This window comes from Panthera onca (genome assembly GCF_046562875.1).
Source record: "Panthera onca isolate mPanOnc1 chromosome E1 unlocalized genomic scaffold, mPanOnc1 haplotype 2 h2.Chr16_ul_8, whole genome shotgun sequence".
NCBI classification, from domain to species: domain Eukaryota; kingdom Metazoa; phylum Chordata; class Mammalia; order Carnivora; family Felidae; genus Panthera; species Panthera onca.
The window spans coordinates 133,861-159,169 of record NW_027675822.1 but is presented as its reverse complement, the minus strand read 5'-3'; the positions used below and the strand labels follow the sequence as shown (position 1 = coordinate 159,169).

General features: G+C 40.5%; 1 protein-coding gene and 1 long non-coding RNA gene across 7 annotated transcripts in view; one reads left to right on the top strand and one right to left on the bottom strand.

Annotated features, from left to right (window-relative positions):
* Positions 1–25,309, bottom strand: part of LOC144615157 (uncharacterized) — a 50,147-nt gene that overhangs the window by 2,442 nt on the left and 22,396 nt on the right. For 4 of the 6 annotated variants that reach the window (XM_078442003.2, XM_081794877.1, XM_081794878.1 and 1 more), the window contains 6 exons: positions 18,200–18,271; positions 17,562–17,636; positions 9,626–9,744; positions 5,608–7,592; positions 5,121–5,225; positions 891–940 (listed from right to left, as the gene is read on the bottom strand). In XM_078442003.2, the coding sequence (XP_078298129.1) occupies positions 891–940; positions 5,121–5,225; positions 5,608–7,592; positions 9,626–9,744; positions 17,562–17,636; positions 18,200–18,271 (2,406 nt within the window). Of the gene's footprint in view, positions 1–890; positions 941–3,548; positions 3,696–5,120; positions 5,226–5,607; positions 7,593–9,625; positions 9,745–17,561; positions 17,637–18,199; positions 18,272–25,309 lie in introns of those variants that run through there. The other 2 variants (XM_081794879.1, XM_081794881.1) reach the window with 2 other exon arrangements.
* On the top strand, positions 11,195–23,890 carry LOC144615161 (uncharacterized). Its single transcript, XR_013553643.1, has 2 exons — positions 11,195–11,277; positions 23,854–23,890. It is a non-coding gene; the product is annotated as an uncharacterized LOC144615161 (long non-coding RNA).

Genomic DNA, 25,309 nt, shown 5'->3' with positions numbered 1-25,309 from the left:
ATCTCACAGATTGTGACATTGAGCCCTGTGTCTGGCTCTGTGCTGATAGTGTAGAACCTGCTTGGGATTCTCTCTCTCTCTCTCTCTCTGCTCCACCCTCCCCCCCAAATAAATAATAAACTTAAAAAAAACAGAACAGAAAGAATCAAGAGTGTATGGTAAGTTTGTTTTAGAAGGTACTTATGTCTATACGGTATGTGTGCACTGAGTTGTGACATAAAATGCAGTTCACAGCCCAAGAACAGTGTAGTCAGAGACGTGCCCAACTGGAAAGGAACCATCTTCTTTCTGGTTCTAGTGGTACTAGTGATACAACCGTCCGGCAAGACATCTTCCTTTTCTCCTTCTCCATCTCATTATTATAAAAGGAAGAGATAAATGATTATCTAAGGTCTCTCCCAGTTCAAATTCTATTGGGTCTGGATAAAGGGAATGGAGAGCGGGGCCTCGAAAACCAGAAGGAGGAAGAAGGAAGTTTTCCCCCTACTTTACGGGGGGGACTCATGTATTCTACCCTCCATCATGCTTGAAGACTAGCGCCTTCACCCCACGACTTTTGGCCCTCCCTATCCCTTCTCCAGAGCCTCTGAGAAGGTCTGTGGCCAGGCCTGATGCCCACCGCCAGCGGGAACGGGTCTGAACATTTCCACCCCCATCCCCCCACGATCTTTCTTTAAAGGTCTAGTGAGCAGGTGCTCTGTGCCAGTCCCATTCTAACTCGGGTTTGGCTGGGCAGCTAACTTTGCTGGATCCAGGCAAAGCATTAGGCCAAATATGTATTCTTTCTGCCTTTGGTGATTTCCTGGCTGTAAGACAAGGGGATTGAAATAGATGAGTTTGAAAATCTAGTTCTAAAATTCTACTTTAACGATTGCCAGACTAATATTTACCTTGAGCTTCCTTCTTTACCTTCCTTGGCTGCTGTTCTATGAGAATAAATCTGTTTTGGAAGAAAACATGATCACAGTTACCCATCACAATAACCACTCCCTCCACATCTTTATTCATTCCTTTGCATTTTAGGTCTTATCTACCCAGTGAGATGATAACTTTTCCTAGGACAGGAATTTGTTGAATAGTCCTTTGACTCTTCAATAACACCTAACTCGTGTGCAGCTGGTAATACATTTTACTGACTGCCTCAGATAACATTCAACAGGTAATTCCTAATAAAAATTCTTGGGAGGAGGAAAAGAAAAGTGTCTACCAGAAACCTAAACAGCAGCACTGTTTTAAAATCAAGGACAAGAGTAGGATGTCTGTTATCACTGCTGCTATTCATTGGTGTTGAGGGGGTCCTAACTGATGCACTGGGAAAAAATGGAGTCGTGGAAAGGAAGAACTAAGATGTATTTGCATACGAAATTACAGACAAACTAAAAGGCCCAAGAGAATCAACTAAAATTTTATTGGAAGAAACATGAGAATTCAGCAAGATGGCTAGATATATATAAAATCAAGAGATCAACATGTAAACCTCAATGACTTTCCTATGTTCCATAAACAATTAATCAAAAAACGGAAGAATTATCCCATTTACAATTATCAGTAAAAAGGCATAAAGTACCTAGGAATAAACTTAGCAAAGAATGGGTAAGACCTATGAGATGAAAACACTAAAGCTCTTCTGAAGGACATTAAGAAGAAACAAATACGTGATCTGAGACACCTTTTTCCTGGAATAGTGTAAAGATGTCAGTTCCCTTCAAATTAACCTACAAATTCGAGGCAATCCCATTCAAATCCCAAGACAGTTTTTTAAACAAAAACTGGCCAGCTGACATTTGGTAGAGAAAATGTGCAAGCATAGCTACAAAATGGATGAAAAAGAAGATCACAGAGCAGACGTTAAAATACGTTCTTACAGAGCAACTGCAGTTAAGTATGTAGCGTGATACTGATACAGGAAAAGAAAACCAGGTTGATAGAATAGAGTCCAGATAACACTAGTATTTTGGATCCATGAAGAAAGAATGAACCATTCAATAAAAGATTTTAAAGTAACTGGATCTTTATGCAAGGGAAAAAAGTTAGATCCCCTACCTCGACCGTACCAAAACACCAAACAGATTCCATACAGATTAAAAATAAATAAATCACAACAAATATTATAAGAGTACAGAAGAAAATATCAGAGACTATTTTTATACCATGAGGCGAAAAGGCCTTGTTAACGAGGCCCATGTCCCATAAGCCATGAGGCAGATATGGTGACGGACTGTCCACACCCCCTGTTCATCGTAGTCCTTGCCCCCTTGATCCCCTGGATTGTTTGTCCTCTTCCTGTTGATTTATAAAACTCTCTTCATATGAAATATATTAATCCTTTCAAGGGCTTTCACTGAATTTCAATGTTTCAAATATTTGTCAGTGTTTTTATCGTGAAGGAGACGGAACAGTGGGATAGGAGCACAGGCTGACTGCAGGCACAGCTGGGTTCTGCTTTGGGTTTTGCCACAGGGGCCTTAAGCTGATCCCCTTCTATGTAGGAAAGAAGGATGGTGATATCATCCTCACAGGACTGTGGGGATTAAATCAGATGTCTGGTTTATTCCAAGCAGAAATCAGACAAGACGATCAAATCTATCAAATGTTTCTGCATGTGGTATCAGGTCACAAAGCTTTTTCTCACCACAAGATTATAAAAGTATTGATTCTATTTTCTTCTAGTACTTTGATGGGTTCTTGTTTCTCTTTTTTTACATGTACTGAAATATGTTTTTTTAAGGTGAGAAATAGGGATCTGTTGTTATTTTCCTCCCAAATAATTAAGCAGTTGTTCTATTACCATTTATTTATTTTCTTCCACTGATTTGAATACTAAAAGGTAACATTTCAATGTTTATTTATTTATTTTTGAGAGCGACAGAGAGAGAGAGTAAGAGTGAGAGAGGGGCAAAGAGAGAGAGACACACACACAGAATCCAGAGCAGGCTCCAGGTTCTGAGCTGTCAGCACAGAGCCCAACACAGGGCTCGAACTCCTGAACCATGAAATTATGACCTGAGCCAAAGTAGGACGCTTAACCAACTGAGCCACCCAGGCGCCTCTAAAAGGTAACATTTTAAAAGTCCTCATCACCCACGGATCTGTCTATTGCTGGACTCTGTAGGCTACTTCACATAAATATTACGTTGCATTATTCCTCATTGTGAAATTGACACAATGCCTCATCTCTTCCTTTGAACATCATTATTGTCCACTACAGGAAAAAAACTGCATGGTCTCTGACCTCAAAAAGTGTATCATCTAAGTAGGGAGAGGAAATAATGAAACCACATAAAAAAATATAAACACAAGGTTAAACCACATAGGAATTTAAAACAGCAATAGGAGTTTATAGAACTTCCCAAAAGCAAAAGGCTGCAGGCCACCTCAAGATGCAGAGTACTGACTGGACAATGGCCAATGATTTCTCTTCCCAGAGGTCATGGTAAGTTGACCCCATGCTAGTTCCTAGGCTCTTAGGCTGAGAAATCAGACTCTGATCTCATCAAGAGAGAACACACTTCTTTCTGCATGGAGGCAATATCACCTTACCAATGTCACAGGATTGATCAAAATCAGAATGTCAGGTCATGACTTGACAATAAGGAAAACATCCATTCCACAGATAGGGCATCTGTGTCCACATGATTGGGCATCACCTCCTGTGGAGACAGGCCTCTGTGGCACACTGAAGTATAATCAGAAGGCTATTTGGTGAGAAGAGAAGTGGAAGAAAAGTAATTAGCTGAATCCAGTGTTTCATGGAAAGGACGGAGGTAGCTAGATCCATCCATCTGCCCCGCGGGCACAGCCCGGCTGGTGGGCCTGACTCTCATCTGCTGCCTGAGGTGCCATCTCTACTCTTAGGCAAGGCTAGGTGGGCACTGCCCATGTTGGTCTCTTCCTCACCATTTCTATGCTTTTACTACTGACCAACCCTCCAGAAGACAGACATGTTTCTCCTTAGCAGTTAATACATCCAGTCAGGTTTTACTCAAATCTGATAGACCAGGAAGCCTTACATATCTCTGCTCTGATCCATGACCTTGATATTTCTCTCTTGAGGAGCTGCCTTTTAACAAACTGTTTAGCATATTTTTGTTATCAGGGGAGGGGAATGCGTCACTGTAGACCCTAAGAAATGGTGACAATCTCACAGAAGGACTAGGTCCAGGAGTATTACAGTATTCGGGGAAGGCTTTGTGAAGAAAGATGAACTCGAGTTGGCTTTTGAAGGCTCACGGGACTTCCACCAGCAGAGTGAAATAAAGGAATTTCAAGTGGGCAAAGTCACCAACAAAAGTAGGAATGGGCATGGTCTGACTAGGGGATGGTGAGGGGCTGTTTTGGCTGAAATGGAGGGTTGCCATGACAGATGGCAATATATATATATCTATATATATATAGATAGATAGATAGATAGATAGATATAGATATAGATATATAATAAGCATATGTATATTTGAATAAATATATTGAATATATATTCAATTCATACATAATTGAATAAAAGGTAAACAGGCAAGCTCCAGGAATAGGCAACTGTAATTATGACACGCTCTGAGTAGCCTGATGCAGGATTTTAGCTGCAGGGTTTTAACTGAACCTGTTTACACAATGCCTTGCGAAGTGGGGGAGAGAGCTGTAGGCACATCTAATTAATCAACAAGATGACACTTTTATCTCTAAGCCATGCCCTTTCTTCCAAGATGACTGATAGCTCCATGAAGGTGAAGACTATTTCTCTCTCATCATTTTAGCCAACGAGGAAAGAAATCAGTGGTAGTAGGAGGATGACTGGTGAGTGCATCGAATCGACATCATTTTTTTGAGTTGAAGAAATTTTACTATCATGTCAACTGTGGCCTTCTTAGACCTAATGTCTCAGAACAAGCTAATGGCTTGTTATCTTGGTTACAATCCACAGATGTCTCCCGGCAGTGGGGTTCCTTTTAAAATCCCTGGAATATACTTTGCAATAAAAGGACAAAGCATATCTCAGTCCTCCAGACTGAAGAGGGATATCAAGTCGTGATAGGTGGGAAAGTGGCTTTGATTTTCAGTTTGTGGGTTCTGAATCTATTATAAAGAAGGAATATAGTCTGGGAATCTGAACTAATTGTTGTCCTTACCTCAATGAGACAGAACACTATGATCAAAATCATCACTACTACAGTCACAGATATTGCCAAGATGAGTTTGTTGTTATAGCCATAGCCTGGAACTTCTTTTGTGAGCTAAAAAAAAGGGAAAGAACAATTTTTTTAGAAAACAGAGATAGGATGAAAGTTAACTATTCTTTAACGACTCTAAAACCCCATTCTTTCCGATGAATCGCTTATAGGTTCTTAAGGAATATACCAAATCTAATGTGATATGTAATCTTAATCATTAGCATTTTCTTCAAGACTTGATGTATCTTGTATGTTAGGTCCTCTTTTTGTCTCCTCTGGGAACAGCGGCACTGTTTCCTAAATGAGCAAAGTGGCAGATCACTGCCTTAGCCAAAATTATGTGGCCAAGACAAGACCCGGACTAGGAGCCCCTGGTCCTTGTGCTTGGGTCCATGTCCTAAACCACCTAAATGTCGAGACCCCACATTTGGGGATTTATCCTCACCTCCCTTGACTCCTGCCCTCTCTGTTCACTCTGGACTTCTGTGCTCTCATTGATATAATTCTCATTTTTCCATTGGTCCGTATCCCACTCTGCCTTGGACACCTTTACTTCTTGCTGCTCGCTGAGAAGCTTCATCAGGAGGCCTGTTCTGGAGATGAGCTTGGCACAGGCCAGCTGCACCTGGGTCTCAGAGCAGTCCATTTTCAAAGTCCGGATAACATGAGAAATGAGCCTTCTCACGTCATTGCTGGGGATGAGGGACTGTAGCTGCTGGTTTAACTGAATTTCAAACAGATCACCTGGGGACGAGAGCTTTGACACAGTGAAGCCTGTGGCTTTTGGGGGCAAGCCAGTGCCCGCATTGTGGTATTCCCGTTGTGTATCATTGGTTTGTTTAATGGTCGGCATAGAGTTGTCTGCAGTAACAGTAGAATTAGCAGTGGAAAGATTCTTACGGTCTGTGAATTCAGGGAGGGTTTGTTCTGGCACAGTAGTGTTTCCTGTAGAAATATTTTCTTCAGAAACATTTTGGGCAGTAGTGTTCTCTACAGTAGTGTTTTCTCTGTAAGTTCCTGAAGGAGCAAATAATTCTGGAAAAGGATTTTTCTGAGGACTCAGTTCTCCCGGAGATGAAAAATCCTCTCGTGAAGGGGAATTTATGAGGCTCCTGACTGCAGAGGATGGAGGCCTCTTTGCAAGCAGCTGTCTATTACTGAGTGAACTTTCCTTTCTGGACTTTCGATTCAGTTTGGCCTTGGGTGTTCTGTGGACCACACGGGAGCGACTTTTATGAAAGTGGTGTGTCTTTCTGGGGAGTGAGGCTGGTCTGAAAGGCTTCATATTTCTAACTCTAGCATTTGCATCTTCTAAAACAAAAATGGTGTACGTTAAGTCTTTTGATTCTTTTTTCACGTCAGGTGGGGATTTTGGAGCGGGGGTGGCAGAAGGCCTGCCCAAAGAGTATTGCTTCAGGAAAGAAGAGACCGCTGCCTTGTGCTCATCTACGAACGAAGGCTCTGTATTGAAGGAGCTTCCCACTAATTTGCTGGGCCTGTGCGCCACGGGAAGCTCCCCTGGGGATGGTCTCCTGAGCCTTCTTTCCTTGGGAGCGGGGGTGGCAGAAGGCCTGTCCAAAAAGTATTGCTTCATGAGAGAAGAGACCGCTGCCTTGTGCTCATCTATGAACGAAGGCTCTGTATTGAAGGAGCTTCCCACTGATTTGCTGGGCCTGTGCGCCACGGGAAGCTCCCCCGGGGATGGTGTCCTGAGCCTTCTTTCCTTGGCCATGTTCTCCACAGATGGCTGGGCGCTCTGTTTCCTCTGGATGTTCTGACGTCTCAGTTCTTTTAAGTGCCTTTTCCGTATGCCCTTTGGGCCCTTGATGACCTTGTTCACTCTCAGGAACTTTTTCCCCACACTCTCAACCTCGTCTAGGCTCTTCTCCTGCGGTTGGGCAGTTTCCAATTTCTTTGGAAAGATTTGACGTTTAAACTTGGGACCTAAAAGGCTGGAATGTATAAGCATGGCCATTTTTTCTTTCTTTTTCACGTCATCAATTTTTTCCTGAATTTCTGCATCTACCAAATTTTCCAGAAAGTAGAGTTTTCTCAGTTTATTCTTGTAAGTTGAATTGTTGGATCCAGGTTTAAGAGAAGGGTCCCCTGTGTCGTTCATCGAGTGACCCACGGGCTTGTCTCCCTCTTGCACATTTGAAAACAGAAGTTTAATGAACGGTAACAGCGTCGATTCTACGTCTTCTAGATTGCCCTCCGAGAAATAAGGCAATATGTAATTCAGTGCACTAATGACATCACTTTCGTCATTGAAGTCTAGCTGCTCGTTCATAAAGGCTGACAAACTGACACGATCTATGTCTGAGGACGCCTTCTCTGGCTCAATAGTCAGCTCCGTGCTGGCGCTCTTCTTTCGAGCTGTCAATACCTTCATGAATGATCCCTCTGCCTTCCTTAGGTATACTTCCTGATCTGTCGAAGAAGAAGAAGAGATGAGTTCTGATAATGGAAGACTGACAGCACAGCTCTTTGTCAATGCACAGTCATACGTCCCAGTCAAGCAAATTAAGAATCAGCAAATACTCGAGCGCCATTTAGAGAGGAGACGAACTCAAACTTGGACCCACGATTGGCAACAACAAAAGGACAAAAAGATGTGTTTTGAAAAAGTAGCTATTTCCTCAGAACATTCCACAGTGTGAATAAGTATATTTAGAGTTATTCCATTGGTCCCTAAGGGCCGATTGCCCAGGCCTCAAGAAAAGCCAAGGCCGGAAGATACTCGGCTAAACTGTGTGCAGCTCTAGTGCGACTCCTGGCATTCACATACCCCACCCTGTCCTGCTTCGGGGGCAGAGGGAGCGCGAGTCTTCCTCCTTCTACGTCTTCAGTGGGCTTGAGTTCTTGCTACCATCACATATGCACGGGACAACACCCGTCACCAGCAGGCCCTCATCTGGACACGCCCTCTCCGCCCACCCACCAATTCCTTCGCTTGGTCCCTGCTCCCATATATCGCACCTCCCGTAACATAAGCTCTAGACAGAAAAAACTAAACACAAGACCCGCTAAGTCCACCCTGGTTCTTTGCTTAAATTTGGGCAGAGATGTGGGGTATAGGTTAAGAGATTTTCCAGCTATGAGAGAGATGCCACTGTGGGGCATTCAAAAAAATCAACGGAATGATACTTGAGGTTTTAAAATGCAGAAGGGATAAAGAAACTTTGGTCAAATGCCTACTTTGCTTTCATTTCCTTTCATTTCCAGATTTCTAGCTTTACTGAGAGAACCATCCAGAGCTTCCAACTACATGAAGGTCAAGCGTACAGCTTGTGTACACTGAACAGCACTGTGCAGCTGGGTTTTTCCAGAAGAATTAAAAGTATTTTTAGTGGTGCTGGTGAGAATCGGAGGAGGAGGTGATAAAGGTCACGAGAGAGGAGGAGCAGCGGGCTGGCGGAGCGCCCAAAACGGGAGAGGAGACTCGAGTGCTAGGCTAAGGCACCTCTGATCTCATTTTTCCTCGCCTGTCAAAGGAGATAAAAAAAAAAAATGCCTATTCTGCCCACCTCTAAGGGAGAAGGGAGTAAGATAATTGGTAAAACATTGTTTTGGAAAACAAGCAACACCACTTATAGAAGTAGCAAAGTGTAATTTATGCTGTGCCCTAGACCATTGACAGGGACCCATATTCAAGCTATCCAGGTGCAAAAGCACATTTTGGAAGTCACCAAGTTAGTGCCAATAAAACCTAAGAACAGAAAAATACCTAAAAGCACCTGTGTTTTGGATAGAAAAGCTTAAGATTCAGAACAAGAGTTGGACAGCCCAAGAATAGAAGAGCCCTCTCATCTGTTAGAACGGTTGGGTAGCAGCTTCTGGTTAGGGCACAGAAACACAGAGGCTCCAAATAAAACTTTTTCAGAAATCAGCATCACTTGTACTCTTACACACTTATAAAAACAACAAAATAAACAAAAAGGTATCTCCACCTGTCCTATAAGACAAAGGGCACCTGAGACCTAACGCACGTAAAATCAGCTTATAAGCTGTGATGCACTATGTGAACAGGTTTTCATTTGGGGGTGGGTAGTTGACTTAATAATGTAACTGAGAATCTGACTTTTCACAAAGGAATAGTTCTTAGAAATTTAGGGATCTGAACTCTGAATGAGTAAAAATAATGCAATGACATCATTAGTTTAAAAATTTACCATTGTTAGGGTGCCTGGGTGGCCCAGTCAGTTAAGCATCCGACTTTGGCTCAGGTCATGATATCACAGTTCAGCCCCGCATGGGGCTTGCTGCTGTCAGTGTAGAGCCTGCTTCGGATTCTCTGTCCCCCTCACTCACTCTCTGCCCCCTCCCAGCTCACGCACGTGCATGCTCTCTCTCTCAAAAATGAATAAACATTAAAAAAAATTATCATTGTTGATTAAAAATAAAAGTTAAACCACAAATAAAATAAAAATTTACAAATTTATCATCAGGCAATTAGGACTTACCACAACGTGTGCCATTTGTCAGACATGCACTGTCACAATGTAGCTTGACTGTCTTACAGACAACCTCAATAGTATTTTTAAATTGGCAGAGACAGCAGGCCATACGGCTAGGTAAAATCCTATAAATGGAAACACAGACAATTAAATTAGTGGTAAAGGAGTTACTCGAGCAGGTAGAAGAGGCGGGCCAAAGTCATCACAGGGCTGTGCAAAAAGGAATTCTTGAGGCACATGGCCTGGATGGTTGGGTAGGGACCAGTTGGCCAACTGCTGCTCTTGAATATTATAAATACACAGATAGAAGGACAGAGGTGCCCAACGGAAAGGTAAGGATGACATGGGGTATGGTACCCTTAGAATGAGATAGAGATTAGAACTGGGTGACACTGATCAGTAGTTTAATACACAGGTAACTCCTTCCAAGCCAAAAGTCTCACTTCGGGTTGAGAGCACACAGAAAGAGGGTAGACTTCTAAGAGTTTGAATAAATCTGAAATATGGCCCATACTGAGGATAAAAAGCAATCAACTTTGGCTCAGGTCATAATCTCGTGGTTCATGGGTTTGAGCCCCACATCAGGCTCTGTGCTGAGAGCTCGGAGTCTGGAACCTGCTTCAGATTTAACTTCCTCTCTCTCTACCCCTTCCCTGATCACTCTCTGTGTCTTAAAAATAAACAAATGTTAAATTTTTTTTTTAAAAAAGCAATCAATCAAAAACTAATCCATAATCTACACAAATGCTACAATTAGCAGACAAGGGCATTTAAAAAAGTTATTATAACAGTATTTCATATATGGAAAAAACCCCATGCCTCTCCTTAACTCAATGAATTGTGCAACAACTTCAAGTGGCCTAATATATGTATACTTAGAGTCCACGAAGGAGAGGAGATATAAAAAAAATTTGAAAAACTAATAGCCCCCACATTTCCAAATAAGTAAACCCTATAAACTCACAAATCCAGCAAGGTCAATGAAATCTGAGCACAACATGGATTAAACTACATGTTTAGTTTAATCCATTAAACACGGATAAAACTACACCACGGCACATGATAATCAAACTGGTCAAAGCCAGCGATAAAGAGCAAATCTTAAAAGCAGCCAAAGGAACAAAACCACACATGACACACAGAGCAACAAAGATATAACAATGACAACATATTTCTTGTTGGAAATAATGTAAGCCAGAACTCGGTGGGGCAACATCTTTCAAGCAGTGAAAAGGAGAGGGGGACCAAATAGCTATCAAGCTAGAATTCTATACCCAAATCTTTCAAAAATAAAAGCAAGACAGACTATCTGAGACATACAAGAGCTGGAAGAATTCATCATTAGCAGGCTTACACTGTAGAAATGCCAAAGGAAGTATTTTTTTAAATGTTTATTTGAGAGACAGAGAGAGAGGGCACGTGCAGTATGCGTGTGCAAGGGGGAAAGAGCACTGAGGAGACAGAGAATCCCAAGCAAAGCCCAACGCGGGACTTGAGCTCACAAACTGTGAGATTATGACCTGAGCCAAAATCAAGAGTTGGATGCTTAACTGACTGAGCCACCCAGGTGCCCCTAAAGAAAGTATTTTTAAGCAGAAGGAAAAGGATAGCAGACGGAAATGTGGATCCACACAAAGGAATGAAGAACATTAGAACTGGTAACTATATAGGTTATGATTTCACTTCACTATATGTATGTATATCATTTCACTATATGATTTCACTTATATGTAGAATCTCAGAAAAAAACAAACAAACAAGGGGTGCCTGGATGGGCTAAGTCGATGAAGCATCCTACTCTTGATTTCGGCTCAGGATCTCAGGGTCGTGAGATCGAGCCCTGTGTCAGGCTCCACACTCAGCATGGATTAGATTAAGATTCTCTTAAGATTCTCTCTCTCTCTCTCTCTCTCTCTCTCTCTCTCTCTCTCTCTCCTCTGCCCCTCTCCCCAACTTGTACACTCTGACTCTAAAATTAAAAAAAAAATACACCAAAAACCATAAGATACCTAGGAATAAACCTAATCAAAGAGGTAAAAGATCTGTATGCTGAAAACAATGGAACGCTTATGAAAATAAATTGAAGAAGACAGAAAGAAATGGAAAAACATCCCATGCTCAAGGATTGGAAGAACAAATATTGTTAAAATGTCTATACTACTCAAAGCAAACTACACATTCAATTCAATCCCTATCAAACACCAGTATTTTTCACAGAGCGAGAACAAACAATTCTAAAAGTTGTATGGAACAAGAAAAGACCCCGAATTATAATGTTGGGAAAAAACAAACAAACAAAGCTGGAGGCATCATGATTCTGGACTTCAAACTGTATTACAAAGCTGGAATCATCAAGACAGTGTGGTACTGCACAAAAACAGACACATAGATCAATAGAATAGAATAGAGAACCGAGAAATGGAGCCACAAATATATGGTCAACTAATCTTCGATAAAGCAGAATATCCAGTGGAAAAAAGATAGTCTTCGCAATAAATGGTGTTGGGAAAACTGGACCGTAACGTGCAGAAGAATGAAACTAAACCACTTTTTTACACCATACACAAAAATAAATTCAAAATGGATGAAAGACCTAAATGTGAGACGGGAAACCATCAAAATCCTAGAGGAGAACACAGGCAGAAACCTCTTTGATCTCAGCTAAAGCAACTTCTTAGTAGAGACATGTCTCCAGAGGCAAGGGAAACAAAAGTACAAATGAACTACTGAGGAGTGCCTGGGTGGCTTAGCGGGTTGAATGCCTGACTCTTGGTGTTGGCTCAGGTCGTGATCTCAGGGTCGTGGATTGAATCCCGCATCAGGATTCTCTCTCCACTTGAGATTCTCTCTCTCCCTCTCTCTCTGCTCCCCCCCATGCATACATGTATGTGTGTGTCCATGTTCTTAATTAATTAATTAATTAATAGGGGCACCTGGGTGGCTCAGTTGGTTAAGTATCTCACTTGGCTCAGATCATGATCTTACAGTTCGTGAGTCTGAGCCCCGTGTCAGGCTCTGTGCTGACAGCTTGGAGCCTGGAGCCTGCTTCAGATTCTGTGTCTCCCTCTCTCTCTCTGCCCCTCCCCTGCTTGCACTCTGTCTCTCTCTCTCAAAAATAAACATAAACAAACAAACAAACAACATTTTTTTTAATGAATTATTGGGACCTCATCAAGATAAAAACCTTCTGGGGCACCTGGGTGTCTCAGTCGGTTAAGCTTCTGACTTCAGCTCAGGTCATAATCTCACGGTTTGTGAGCTCGAGTTCCGCATCGACTCTCTGTTGACAGTGCGGAGCCTGCTCAGATCCTCTGTCTCCCTCACTCTCTGCCCCTACCCCACTCTTGTGCTCTCTCTCTCAAAAATAAACATCCATGAAAAAAAGATAAAAAGCTGTACAGCAAAGGAAACAATCAACAAAATTAAAAGGCAACTGATGAAATGGGAGAACATATTTGCAAATGACATAATCTGATAAAGGGCTAGTATCCAAAATATATAAAGGACTCAACACCCAAAAAATCAAATACATAATCCAGTTAAGAAAAGGGCAGAAGACATGAATAGACAGTTTTTCAAAGAAGACATCCGGAAGGCTAACAGACACATGAAAAGATGCTCAATATCACTCATCATCAAGGAAATACAAATCAAAATCACAATGAGATACCACCTCACATGTGTCAGAATGGCTAAAATTAATAACTCAGGAAACAACAGATGTGGAGAAAGGGGAACCCTTCTGCGCTGCTGGTGGGAATGCAAACTGCTGTAGCCACTCTGGAAAACAGTATGGAGGTTTTTAAAAAGTTAAAAATAGAACTACCCTACAACCCAGCAATTGTACTACTAGGCATTTAACCAAAGGATACAAAAATGCTGATTTGAAGGGGCATGTGCACCCAATGTTTATAGCAGCACTATCAACAATAGCCAAAGTATGGAAAGAGCCCAAATGTCCATTGATGGATGAATGGATGAAAGATGTGGTATATATATACAATGGAGTATTACTTGGCAATCAAAAAGAATGAAATCTTGCCGTTTGCAACTACATGGATGGAACTGGAGGGTATTACGCTAAGTGAAATTAGTCAGTGAAAGACAAAAATCCTATCACTTCACTCATATGATGACTTTAAGAGACAAAACAGATGAACATAGGGAAGGGAAACAAAAATAATGTAAGAACAGGGAGGGGGACAAAACAGAAGAGCCTCATAAATATGGAAAACAAACTGAGGGTTACTGGAGGGGTTGTGGGAGGGGGGATGGGCTAAATGGGTAAGGGGCACTAAGGACTCTACTCCTGAAATCATTGTTGCACTATATGCTAACTAATTTGGATGCAAATTTTAAAAAATAAAAAATAAAACAAGGTAAAAAATAAACAAAAAATAAACAAAAAACCAAATGAATGAATAAACAACAACAAAAAAGAGAAAACACTTGTAAATACGGAGAACAAACTGGGGATATGGACAAAATGAGTGAAAAGGGTTAAGAGGTACCAACTTGCAGTTATAAAATAAATAAGTCACCAGATGAAAAGTACAGCATAGGGAATATAGTCAATAATACTGTAATATACTTATTGTGGTGAGCATTTCATAATGTATATAATTGATCACTGTGTTGTGAGCATTTCATAATGTATATAAAAGATCACTGTGTTGTACACCTGAAACTAATTTAATATTACATGATCTATATATACTTCAATAAAAGAGATAATTGAGGGGCACCCAGGTGGCTCAGTCAGTTAAGCATCTGACTTCAGCTCAGGTCATGATCTCATAGTCTGTGATTTCAGGCCCCACATCAGGCTCTGTGTCTACAGCTCAGAGCCTGGAGCCTGCTTCAGATTCTGTGTCTCCCTCTCTCTCTGCCCCTCCCCCACTTGCACTCTGTCTCTCTCAAAAATACAAAAATAAAAAAAGATAACTGACTATTTAAACAAAAAAAATAATATGGTGTGCTAAAAGTAAAATGTATGAAAACAATAGCACAAAGGTCAGGAGGGGAACAATGGAAGTACACTATTTATTGTAAGGTTCTTATACTATTCATGAAATCATATAATATCATTTGAAGATAGACTGTGATAAGTTAAACATGAACACTACAAACCATTAAACAGCTACTAAAATAACAAAACCTGAGTTGTAACTATTTATCCCCCCACCAAAAAATAATAAAACGTACTAAATCAACCCAAGAGCAGGAAGAAGAAGAAAAAGAAAAAGAAAAGAAACAAAGAACAGATGGGATACATAGAAAAGAGTAGACAGTAGCTTTAAATGTAAGCATATAAATAATTACATTAAATATAAATGGTATAATCACCTAATTAAAAGATAGAGTTGTCATACTGGATAAAAAAGCAAAAGCCAACTATATGCTGTCTATAAGATTCATCTTCAATACAAAGATATAAGTAGGTTAAAAATATGGAAGAAATTATGCTTTGCTAACACTAATCAAACGAAACCTTGAGTGGCTATATTTACTATAGGACAAAGTCAATTTCAAAGCAAAGATATTACCAGGGATAAATGAGGTTATTCCATTGTGATAGAAATGTCAACTATTAGAAAAGACATAACTTAAGAATTTATGTATCTGATAATAGAACTTCCAAATATATTAAGGAGAATAGGAAAGAGAGACACATAAGCACTCAATTATAGTTGGAGATTTCAATATCCCTCTCTCAATAATTGACAGAAAAAATATATAGAAAATGAGTAATGATACATCAGACTTGAAAAATACTACCAACCTACTTGACCTAGTTGACATTTATAGAATACTCCACACCAAATCAGCAGACTACATATTTTCTTTCAAGTGGACACATAATATTTATCAAAATAGGCCATATTCTCATCTATTACCAGAATTCATTGGCTATAAAACAAGCCTCAATAAATTTAAAAGGATTTCAGTCATCCAACATATTGTTCTGTGACCACAATGGAATTAAATAACAAATTAACAGATCTGTAAAATCTCCAAATATTTAGAAACTAACCAACACACTCCTAAGTAACCCTATTGGTCAAATAAGTCAAAATGGATATTAGAAACTATTTTGTACCAACTGAAACTGAAAACACAACATGTCAACATGTGGGATGTTGCTCATATAGTATTCATCTTCCCCAGTGTCCACTTTTAAGAAACTAGAAAAAGAAAAGGAAATTCATCACTGAGTAAGGAGAGAAAATGGAATGATAAAGATCAAAGCAGAAATTTTTGAAAAGGAAAACAAAAATAGAGAAGTCAGTGTAATGAAAAGGCACTTTTTAGAGAAGATAAGTAAAACTGATAAACTTCTGGCCAGATTTATCAAGAAAAGACAAGAGAAGACCAAATTATCAATATCAAAAATGAGAGGAATGACATCACTACAATTCTACAGATACTAAAAGGATAATAAGGGATTATTATAAAATACTTTATGTCAATAACTTCAAGATGAAATAGATTCCCTGAAAGACATGAACTACTCAAAAAAATAAAGTATGTAATTTAAGTAGCACTATTACAAAAATAAAATCTGTAGTTTAACACTTTCTCACAAAGAAAGCTTCAAGCCCACATGGCTTCACTGGTGAATTCTAGCAAACATTTAAGGAAAAAATAATGCCAATTCTGCACAAACAGTACTAGAGAATTGAAGAGAGGGGAATACTTCCCAACTCAATTTTAAGGCCAACATTCACCTTATGAAAAATAGATAAAGACATTAGAAGAAAGGATAGATAGAAGATCTCATATACTGCTGGCTGGAATGCAAAATGGTACATCCACTTTAGAAAACAGGTAAGCAGTTTCTTAAAAAGTTAAATATACACTCAGCATATGATGTAGCAATCCTGCCATTAGGTATTTTACCACCTCCCCCCTCCCCCAATGAAAACATATGCTCACACGAAGACCTGCATGTAAGTGTTTTAAGCAAATTTATTCGTAAAGGCCAAAAAGCTAGAAACAACTCAAATGCCCATTAACTGATGAATGCATAAACAAACTGGTATATCCTCACAACTGCAATACTACTCGGCAATAAAAAGGAAATGAACTACTGACATGTGCAAAAACATGGATGAGTCTCTGGGGTGCCTGGGTGGCTCAGTCACATAAGTGACCGACTTTGGCTCAGGCCATGATCTCATGTTCCGCAGGTTCATGTCCTGTATTGGGCTCTGCGCTGACAGAGCCTGGAGCCTGCTTCGGGTTCTGTGTCTCTCTCTCTCTCTCTCTGCCCCTCTCCTGCTTATGCTCTCTGTTTCTCAAAAATAAATAAACGTTAAAAAAGTTAAAAAAAAAAACATGGATGAATCTCAAAAGGATTATGCTGAAAGGATCCAATCACAGAAGACTGCATACTGTATGATTTCATTTATTTATTTTTTTTAATGTTCATTTATTTTTGAGAGAGAGAGAGAGATGGAGTGCAAGTGGGGAAGGGGTAGAGAGACAGGGAGACACAGAATCTGAAGCAGGCTCCAGGCTCTGAGCTGTCAGGACAGAGTCCGCTGCAGGGCTTGAACTCACAGACCGCGAGATCATGACCTGAGCTGAAGTCGGACGCTTAACTGCCTGAGCCACCCAGGTGCCCCTGGTATGATTTCATTTATAAGACACTGTGGAAAAGGCAAAACTATAGGGACAAAAATTAGGTTGGTGGTTGCCAGGGCTGGTGGTGAGAAAAGGGGATTGGCTGCAAAGGCACATAGGGGCCTTTTGGGGTGACAGAAATGTTCTACGTCTCAAATGTGGTGGTGGTTACATAACTACACGTTTGTCAAAACTCATCAAACTGTATGCTTAAAAAGAGTAAATTTTATACCTCAATAAATCTGACTTAAGAAAACAATAAAACAAATCTAAGTAAACAACTAAGTGAAAATACACATAAGAAAAATCAACTTACAGTGTTTCCAATTCAAGGGTCATCATGAGGAGGCTCTCAACTGTTGTAAGTGACACCTGTGTTGATCCCATGTCTCTGAAGGAGAAAGCCCAAACATGCGTGATTTGAACCCAAGGATAAAAATTCTGTACCTAAAAAGATACTTAACAACATGTGATTACTTCAATTCTGGCTTCTTTGTCAAGTCAGCTCAAGAGTTTTCTTGCTATGGACAATAATTTCAGAAAGCTCCCAATGAAGACATTTTATGTGCATCATCAAATTAATCACCTTGGTGCTCAACAGTACAATCCTTTTTACTCTTATCCTCATTTTCATTCTCAGTTGCATCCACCTCTCTTGATTAGTCTTTTTTTCTTTTAATATACACCTTACTCCACTTTCCACTTTGAGATAAATGGTATTTCTACCTACATCTACAAGTCCCATGTCTGTTATGTGTTCTTCAATACTACTCCTTCCTCTGCAGGCTATCTTGCCCATATACGTTTTTTCTTTGCTAATAATGCTTATTTCAATAACCCAGTTAAAATTTAAATTACGACTTTTTAACCAAAACGCAAAATACTTAATCTTTTGATGACAACAAAAAAGATCAGAAATCATCTCATGAGCCATGAGATTGTTGCAATACTTACAAATATTTTAATGCTGGCAACTTAAAAAGATAGGAATCTTCAACAGTTGACAGAGGGTTACGACTGATAATTCTGAAAAATGCAATGGAATTAAAATTATCTGCATTTCCAGTAATGACTACCATGAAAGTTTATGTTCATTTTGGGTGTATGGAACTGGAAGGTGAAAACTAATCATTTTCTGCCTTTGCCTATAAATCACCCTTAGATTCTGTAAAGCACTCTTCCTTTGGGAACTACCCAGCTCTCTGGACGATAAAGTGGAGAACAGAAAGAGGAAAAAAAAATTTTTTTTTTTACGTGGACAGCAAAGCAAAGATATGCCAAAGAACTTTTTGGGCTGAAAATCCTAGAAGTGACTATGCTGGTAGGAAGCCCAGGCTCTGTAGGAAAGACTGTTTCTAGTGTCCTCTATAATTCTAGGTGCTTTTCCTTTATCTCTAGAAATGTAAAAAATTCCACAGTTTAAAACACCCGGTTAAAGACAAAAATAGGACCAATTTCTCAGTTTGGGGGCCAAAGACAAAGGGATTAATCTAAGAGGAAATGGTGAAAGCTATACCCCCACCATGTGTATTCTCCTATGACAGCCTTTGTTAGGTGGCATATGATCCCGTTTCCTTATCCATCTCCTGGACTGCCAGCTCCTTGAGGGCAGGGACCATGCTCTATTGTCATTTTTGTCCCTGTGCCTGACAGAGTGCTTGTTATTTACTAGTTACTTAGTGAAGGCTTGTTGAATAAATAACATTTTGTCACTGTTTGACACAAGTTTTTATTCCAAAATGCCGAGTAGATTTTCTTCTCAATTCTTTACAGCAAAAATAAAGTGAAGGAAACAGGAAGAAAGAAAAGAAAATCTGCCTTTAAGTTGACTCTGCTCAAGAATCATCACTGTACTTTTGCAAAATTATAAGGATAATCATCACAACCAATACTATTGAGCTATAGGGCATCTGTGATCAGCATTTCACATTTAAACCTCACAATAACCTTATGTGATAGATACATCATTACCCCATTTTACAAGTGAGGAAACTGAAGTACAGAGAGGTTGTATAATTTGTCCCAGTTTGTCAAGCCAGTCAAGAAGCAGAGCTGGAATCTGAACTCAGTTCTGACTCCAAAGCCTGTATTTAACTTGTATGAAAAAAAAAAGGGGGTTTAAAATAGCCGTTACCTTAAACTTAACTTTGAGAGCATTAAATATAGAAACACTTTGCTGAACTTCATCTCTCCATCTGGGAGAGCTTCTCTAAGAATTACATTTTCTATTTTTATTCCTTTCCTCTAATCATCTCCCATGATTAAGTATTTAATTAGCCTGTGATCATTGAGACTTTAGAGATTTCATTTTTTATTTTTGTATTCTATTTTTTGAGAGAGAGAGTACAAGAGTATGAGTGAAGGAGAGGCAGAGGAAGAGAGAGAGAGAGAATCCCAAGCAGGCTCCATGCCCAGTGCAGAGCCTGACATGGGGCTTGATCCCATGACCGCAAGATCATGACCTGAGCCGAAATCAAGAGTCAGGCAGTTAACTGAGCCACCCAGGTGCCCTGAGACTTTAGACATTTTAAAGCCCTGTTACAGGTGAATCAGTGAAAATGAGAAAGGAAGGACGTCTGAAAATTCATCCTTCCGTAAAAGCAACAACAACAACAAAAACTAGCAAAAATGGTCAAAATCAACTTTCTCAGAACTTTGGAAATTTTAACCAATGGGCTTGCAGCAACCCGGAGAGCATTTATTAAAGAAAAAATTACTAATTTCTATGAGAACAGTGAGCTCTGTTGTTTTAACTTGTCCTCAACCTCTGCTCTCCATCCTGATGGTAGCCTTAAAAATTGCCCACATCCCAGGGGAACAGAATGGAGCTGAAGTTCCTTAAAGCCTCATTCCCAAGGAACAAACTGTCATTGTTTTACCTGTCTAGTGGGGTCCCTAAAAAACTTCACTTGAAAGCCTTGCCCTTGACCTCACTGAGAACTGCACAGTGCTAAAATAGCCTCTTCCCAAGGGGCATTTTTTGAAAACAATTATAGATAAATGTTTTAATCTGGCAGCTATGTGAGGCAATTGATAACAAGACAAAAAATAGCCTAAACAAAAAGCCTAAAAGGAAAAAGCTGAGAAATGAGATGTCCATAGGGACTTTGAAATGCTCCAACATCTTCCTGGGTAACTAGAAGACCACAAGACATATTCCTGGGAATGTAGAAAAAAAACCTTAGCACTAATAAATGAGTTCAGCAAGGTTACAGGACACAAGATCAATATGTAAAAATTAGCTTTATTTCTATACATCAGCAATGACTATTCCAAAAATGAAATTAGGAAAACAATTCCATGTATAACAGTACTCAAAAGAACAAAATACTTAGGAAAACATTTAACCAAAGAAGTGCAAGAATCACACTAAAAACCACAAAACGTTGTTGAAAGAAATTAAAGAAGATTGAAATAAATGTAAAGATATGCCATGTTCACGGATCAGAAGACAATAGTGTTAAAATGGCACTATACCCCAAATTGAACTGTGGTTTCAGTATAATCCCTATCCAAACCCCAACTGACTTCTTTCCAAAAATTGGCAAGCTAATTCTAAAATCTGTATGTCAATTCAAGGGACCGAGAATAGCCAAAATGATCTTTTTAAAAAAAAAAAAAGTTTATCTATTCATTTTGAGAGACAGCGAGCATACACACCCGTGCAGAAGAGCAAACATGAGCGAGTGTGAGTGGGGAAAAGTGTGAGCAGGGGAGGGGCAGAGGGAGAAGGAGAGGGAGCATCCCAAGCAGGCTCCATGCTGTCAGTGCAGATTGCAACACAGGGTTCCATCTCACAAACCATGAGGTCATGACCTGAGCTGAAATCAAGAGCCGGCCACTTAACCAACTGAGCTACCCGGGTGCTCCAAAACGATTTTGACACAGAACAACAAAATGGGAAGACTCACATGCCCTGGTTTCAAAACCTACTTCAAAACTACAGTAATCACGGTGTGGTACTGGCAAAAGAACAGACATGTAAGTTGATGGAACAGAACTGACAGTCCAGGAACAAATCCTCACATTTATGGCCCACTGATTTTCAACAAGGGTGCCAACACCATTCAACGTGGGAAGACTAGTCTTTTCAAATGATGCTGGGACAACCGTATATCCCCATACCAAATAATGTAGTTGGATTCCTACACTTCACACCATATATAAATATTAACTCAAAATGAGTCAAAGACCTAAATGGAAGAGCTCAAGCTATAAAACTCTCAGGAGAGAAATCTTTATGACCTTGGATTTAGGCGCCAGTTTCTTAGACATGACACAAAAAGCACAACAAACCAAAGGAAAAATAGATAAACTGGACTTTATTTAAAAATAAAAAAACAACCCAAAACTATCATATGTCTGATACAAGTCTAGTATCCAGAACATCCAGAATATATAAAGAACTCTTAAAACTCAGTGAAAAGACAAATAATCAAATGTTTAAATGGGTAAAGGATTTGAAGAGACATTTCGCCAAAGAAAATACATGAATGGCCAATAAGCACATGAAAAGATGCTCAATGTCTTAGGTCATTAGGGAAATATAAATCAAAGCTACAATGAGATAGTACTCTACACTCACTAAGATGGCTATGATCGAACAGAGAGACAATGATAAGTGGTAGCAAGATTTGGGGAAACCAGAATCTTCATACATTGGTGGGAATGTAAAATGGTGTAGTCACTGTGGAAAACAGTTCGGCAGTTCCTCAAAAGGGTTAAATATAGAGTTACTGCATGACCCAGCAATTCCACTCTTAGGTATGTACCCAAGAGAATTAAAAACATATGACCACACAAAAACTTGTACATGAATACTCATAGCAGCATTATTCACAATAGCCAAAAAGTCAAAATAATCCAAATGTCCAATAACTCACGAATGGATGAACAAAATGTGACTGGAGCACCTGGGTGGCTCAGTCGGTTAAGCATCTGACTTTGGCTCAGGTCGTCATCTCACAGTTCATGAGTTCGAGCTCTACATCAGGCTCTGTGGTTTTGGATCCTCTGTCCCCCTCTCTCTCTGCCCCTTCCCTGCTTGTGTGTGCTCTCTTTCAAAAATAAATAAACATTAAAAAAAGGAATGAAGTACTGAAACATGCTACAACCGGATAAATCTTGAAGCCAACAAGCCATGTGAAAGAAACTAGACACACATTTCTATGAAATGTCCAGAATAGGCAAATCCATAGGGGCAGAAGGTAAATTAGTTGTTGCCAGGGGCCTGGGAAGAGGGGAGAATGGGGAGTAAAGGCTGATGGGTATGGTATTTCTTTCGAGGGGGGCGATGACAATGTTCTGGATTAGCAGTGATTATTGTCTATCAAAGTATACCATTGGACTATATACTTTATAATGTTGCATATTCTATTATGCGGACTATATCTCAATTTGAAAAAAAAAAAAAAAAAGAACCATGTTGTGATAAATAGAGAACCAGTTGCCAGAAGATCAAACACGTTAGTAGGTGGAGAAAAGGGGAGCGAAGACTCAAACTCTTCCACGCGGAGGTCAGAGGGAGTTAGCGGTGCGGCTGGGAGCCATGCATTTTTGTTCTTGCCTTGGAAACTCCCCTATTCTTCCTATTCCAGCCCCTTCTTCTACGTTTTTTCAGGCCCATTAACATGTCGGGTTTGTGTAACACTAGTTAATATCCAGTCAGACAATGTTATGAAGAGAAAGAACGTGAGTGTCACATGTCTGGTTAAACACAGTTCCTCAACCTTGAGGCTCCGAATGTCCTTTGGCTTTGAAAACATAAAAATGGCATTAATACCTACAAGCTTACTGGCGGGCTCTGTGCAAGTAACCTCTTCCACGTGTGTGTCTTCCCCTGCCCACTTCTCCCCCCCCCCCACCCCGCCCCCCTGGCTCCCTATTAAGAAAGACTATGAAGAATTATGCAGCCAAAACAATTTAGTAGTTTGTTATCCTTCCCCCCAACTATCTCAGTGCTCTACCCCCACTGTCCCCCCCTCTTTCCTGGTAGCTCACCCATGGCCTTATACCCATCGGCTCGGTGCTTCCTCTTACCCAGGCAGCCCTCCTGCTGAGATGAATGCCCTGTGTTTATCTGTAGTGAAAACAAAATACAGGCCACTCCAAGTTATCCTATCTCCTCCTGTCTTTAGTGCCGCCTTCTCTTCATGGAGCTATTGTGCCCGAGCCAAGGGGAGAATGAGAACTGACCCGACAGGTTACATCTGCTGGACCGACAGCAATTGTCTTTCCACAGACTGCGATACGCACGAACGGTGGACGCTGCACTAGACATCATCTCCATTTCCGTTCAATTCCCTCATTTTACAGATAAAACGTGTGCTGACTCAGTCTATTGGCTTTTGGATATTCGTGGGCTTATCTTTATGGGAGTAAAACATAACAACAGTTATCCTCAAAGACTGTCTCATAATCAAAGTTGAAGAAATACTGTTCTAGATATTTTTTTGTTTTTTAAAAACTCTATCTTATTTGAAGAGGAAAACTCAAGTATTTTTGCAAAAGCTTTCCGTTGCAGAGCAACGGGACAGACTAAAGGTAGCTCACAAAATAAGGGAACATTTCTTACGTGTTATTTTTTTTTTCTCCAAATTCTTCTACAGAGGTCCAGACAGATGGGCTACGTTTCCTTTCTATTAACTGAGGAGACAGAGAAGACTTGAGGACTGAAGCTTGTCACCACTGTCCTGAATGTACTGAAATCCTAACAGCTTTGGCTGAAAAAATGTCCAAAGCAGGCAGTGAAAATACATTTCAAATAGGACAGACTCCAAACTCTCTATGCTGGAATCCCAAGGCATGGAGGGAAAACTGGCTCCTTGGAGGAAAGCAGTTGAAGAAATAAGTAGAGTGATCTAGACCCTATTCCAGTATGTTTGAAGTACTTGGGGATAGAATAACCCCTTTCCTTTATTCATCTACATAGGTCCATGAGCCATGAGAACATGACTCCCCATGCGAAGCTCCTCAATACAAGACATCTAACGGCATCACGTAGATCCTCTCTCAGGGGTTGGGCGGGGGGAGGGGCGAAGCCTAAAGAATCTGAAATGGTGAGCCCATGTTTTAATTCAAGTTCTGAGAACAGCCTTGAAGAGGAGTTTCTGGCAGTGAGGAACAGCCCAAGAAGCAAGGGCCCCGGAATCAGGCAGACCTAGGTCTGAATTCTGGCTGTCACTTCCTGGTGAAGGGACTTAAGTAACGAACGTCTCCGAGTCTTTTTAGCAGCATTTACCTCATAAGGCAACTTGAAGATTAAAGGAAAGAGCATGTGCAAAGCACCTAGCATAAGGCTGGGCACAGAGTGGGTGCCTAGCAGTGACGATGTGATATTTGCACCAGGCGGTGAGCAGGAAGCCTGGGGATGCCCATAGGTGGCATGGCCAGGAGCTCCCGAAGCATAGGGAAAAGGAGCTCCCTGCTCGAAAGGTCCTATTCCAGTGAGAAGCTGACTCCAAGGGACGACGCCCAAAAGGCCGGTTGTCATTCAGGTCCTACCTAGTGCCAGGGAATGCGGAATTGTATTACTCGCGAAGCTTCTTAAGTGGTTCTGTCACTTATTGACAGTGTGAACCTAGGCAAGTCACCCGATGTCTCTGAGTTTCAACTTCCTCATCCCCGAAATGAGGATGATACTACCTGTATCACAAGAGTTGCTGGAAAAACGAAAATGAAGTGGCGTGTGAGGGGCCACGTCCGGAGCATTTCCCACGTGCCAGGCTCTATTCTAAGAGTTTAAGACACACTGTCTTACTTGCAGCACAAGCGAAAGGTCTTAGCGTAGTGCCGGAGCGCAGTAAATACCTAACAGAGGTAGGTATTAAAGAAATGATATGGGGCAGAGGAGCAACTACCATGCTTCCCAGAGAAAGAAGATGCCTTGGCATATACGTGGGAAGAATCAGAGGCAGCTGGGAGAAGAAAAGTAACAGTTGGGTATGACTATCGCAAAGCTTCTGAACTACCACACACGGAAAATAATAAAAGTTACCCTAAATCACCCCAAAAGGACAGCCCTGAGTTGTCATCTTCATCCTTAACGTTGATGCCTTTCTGAAT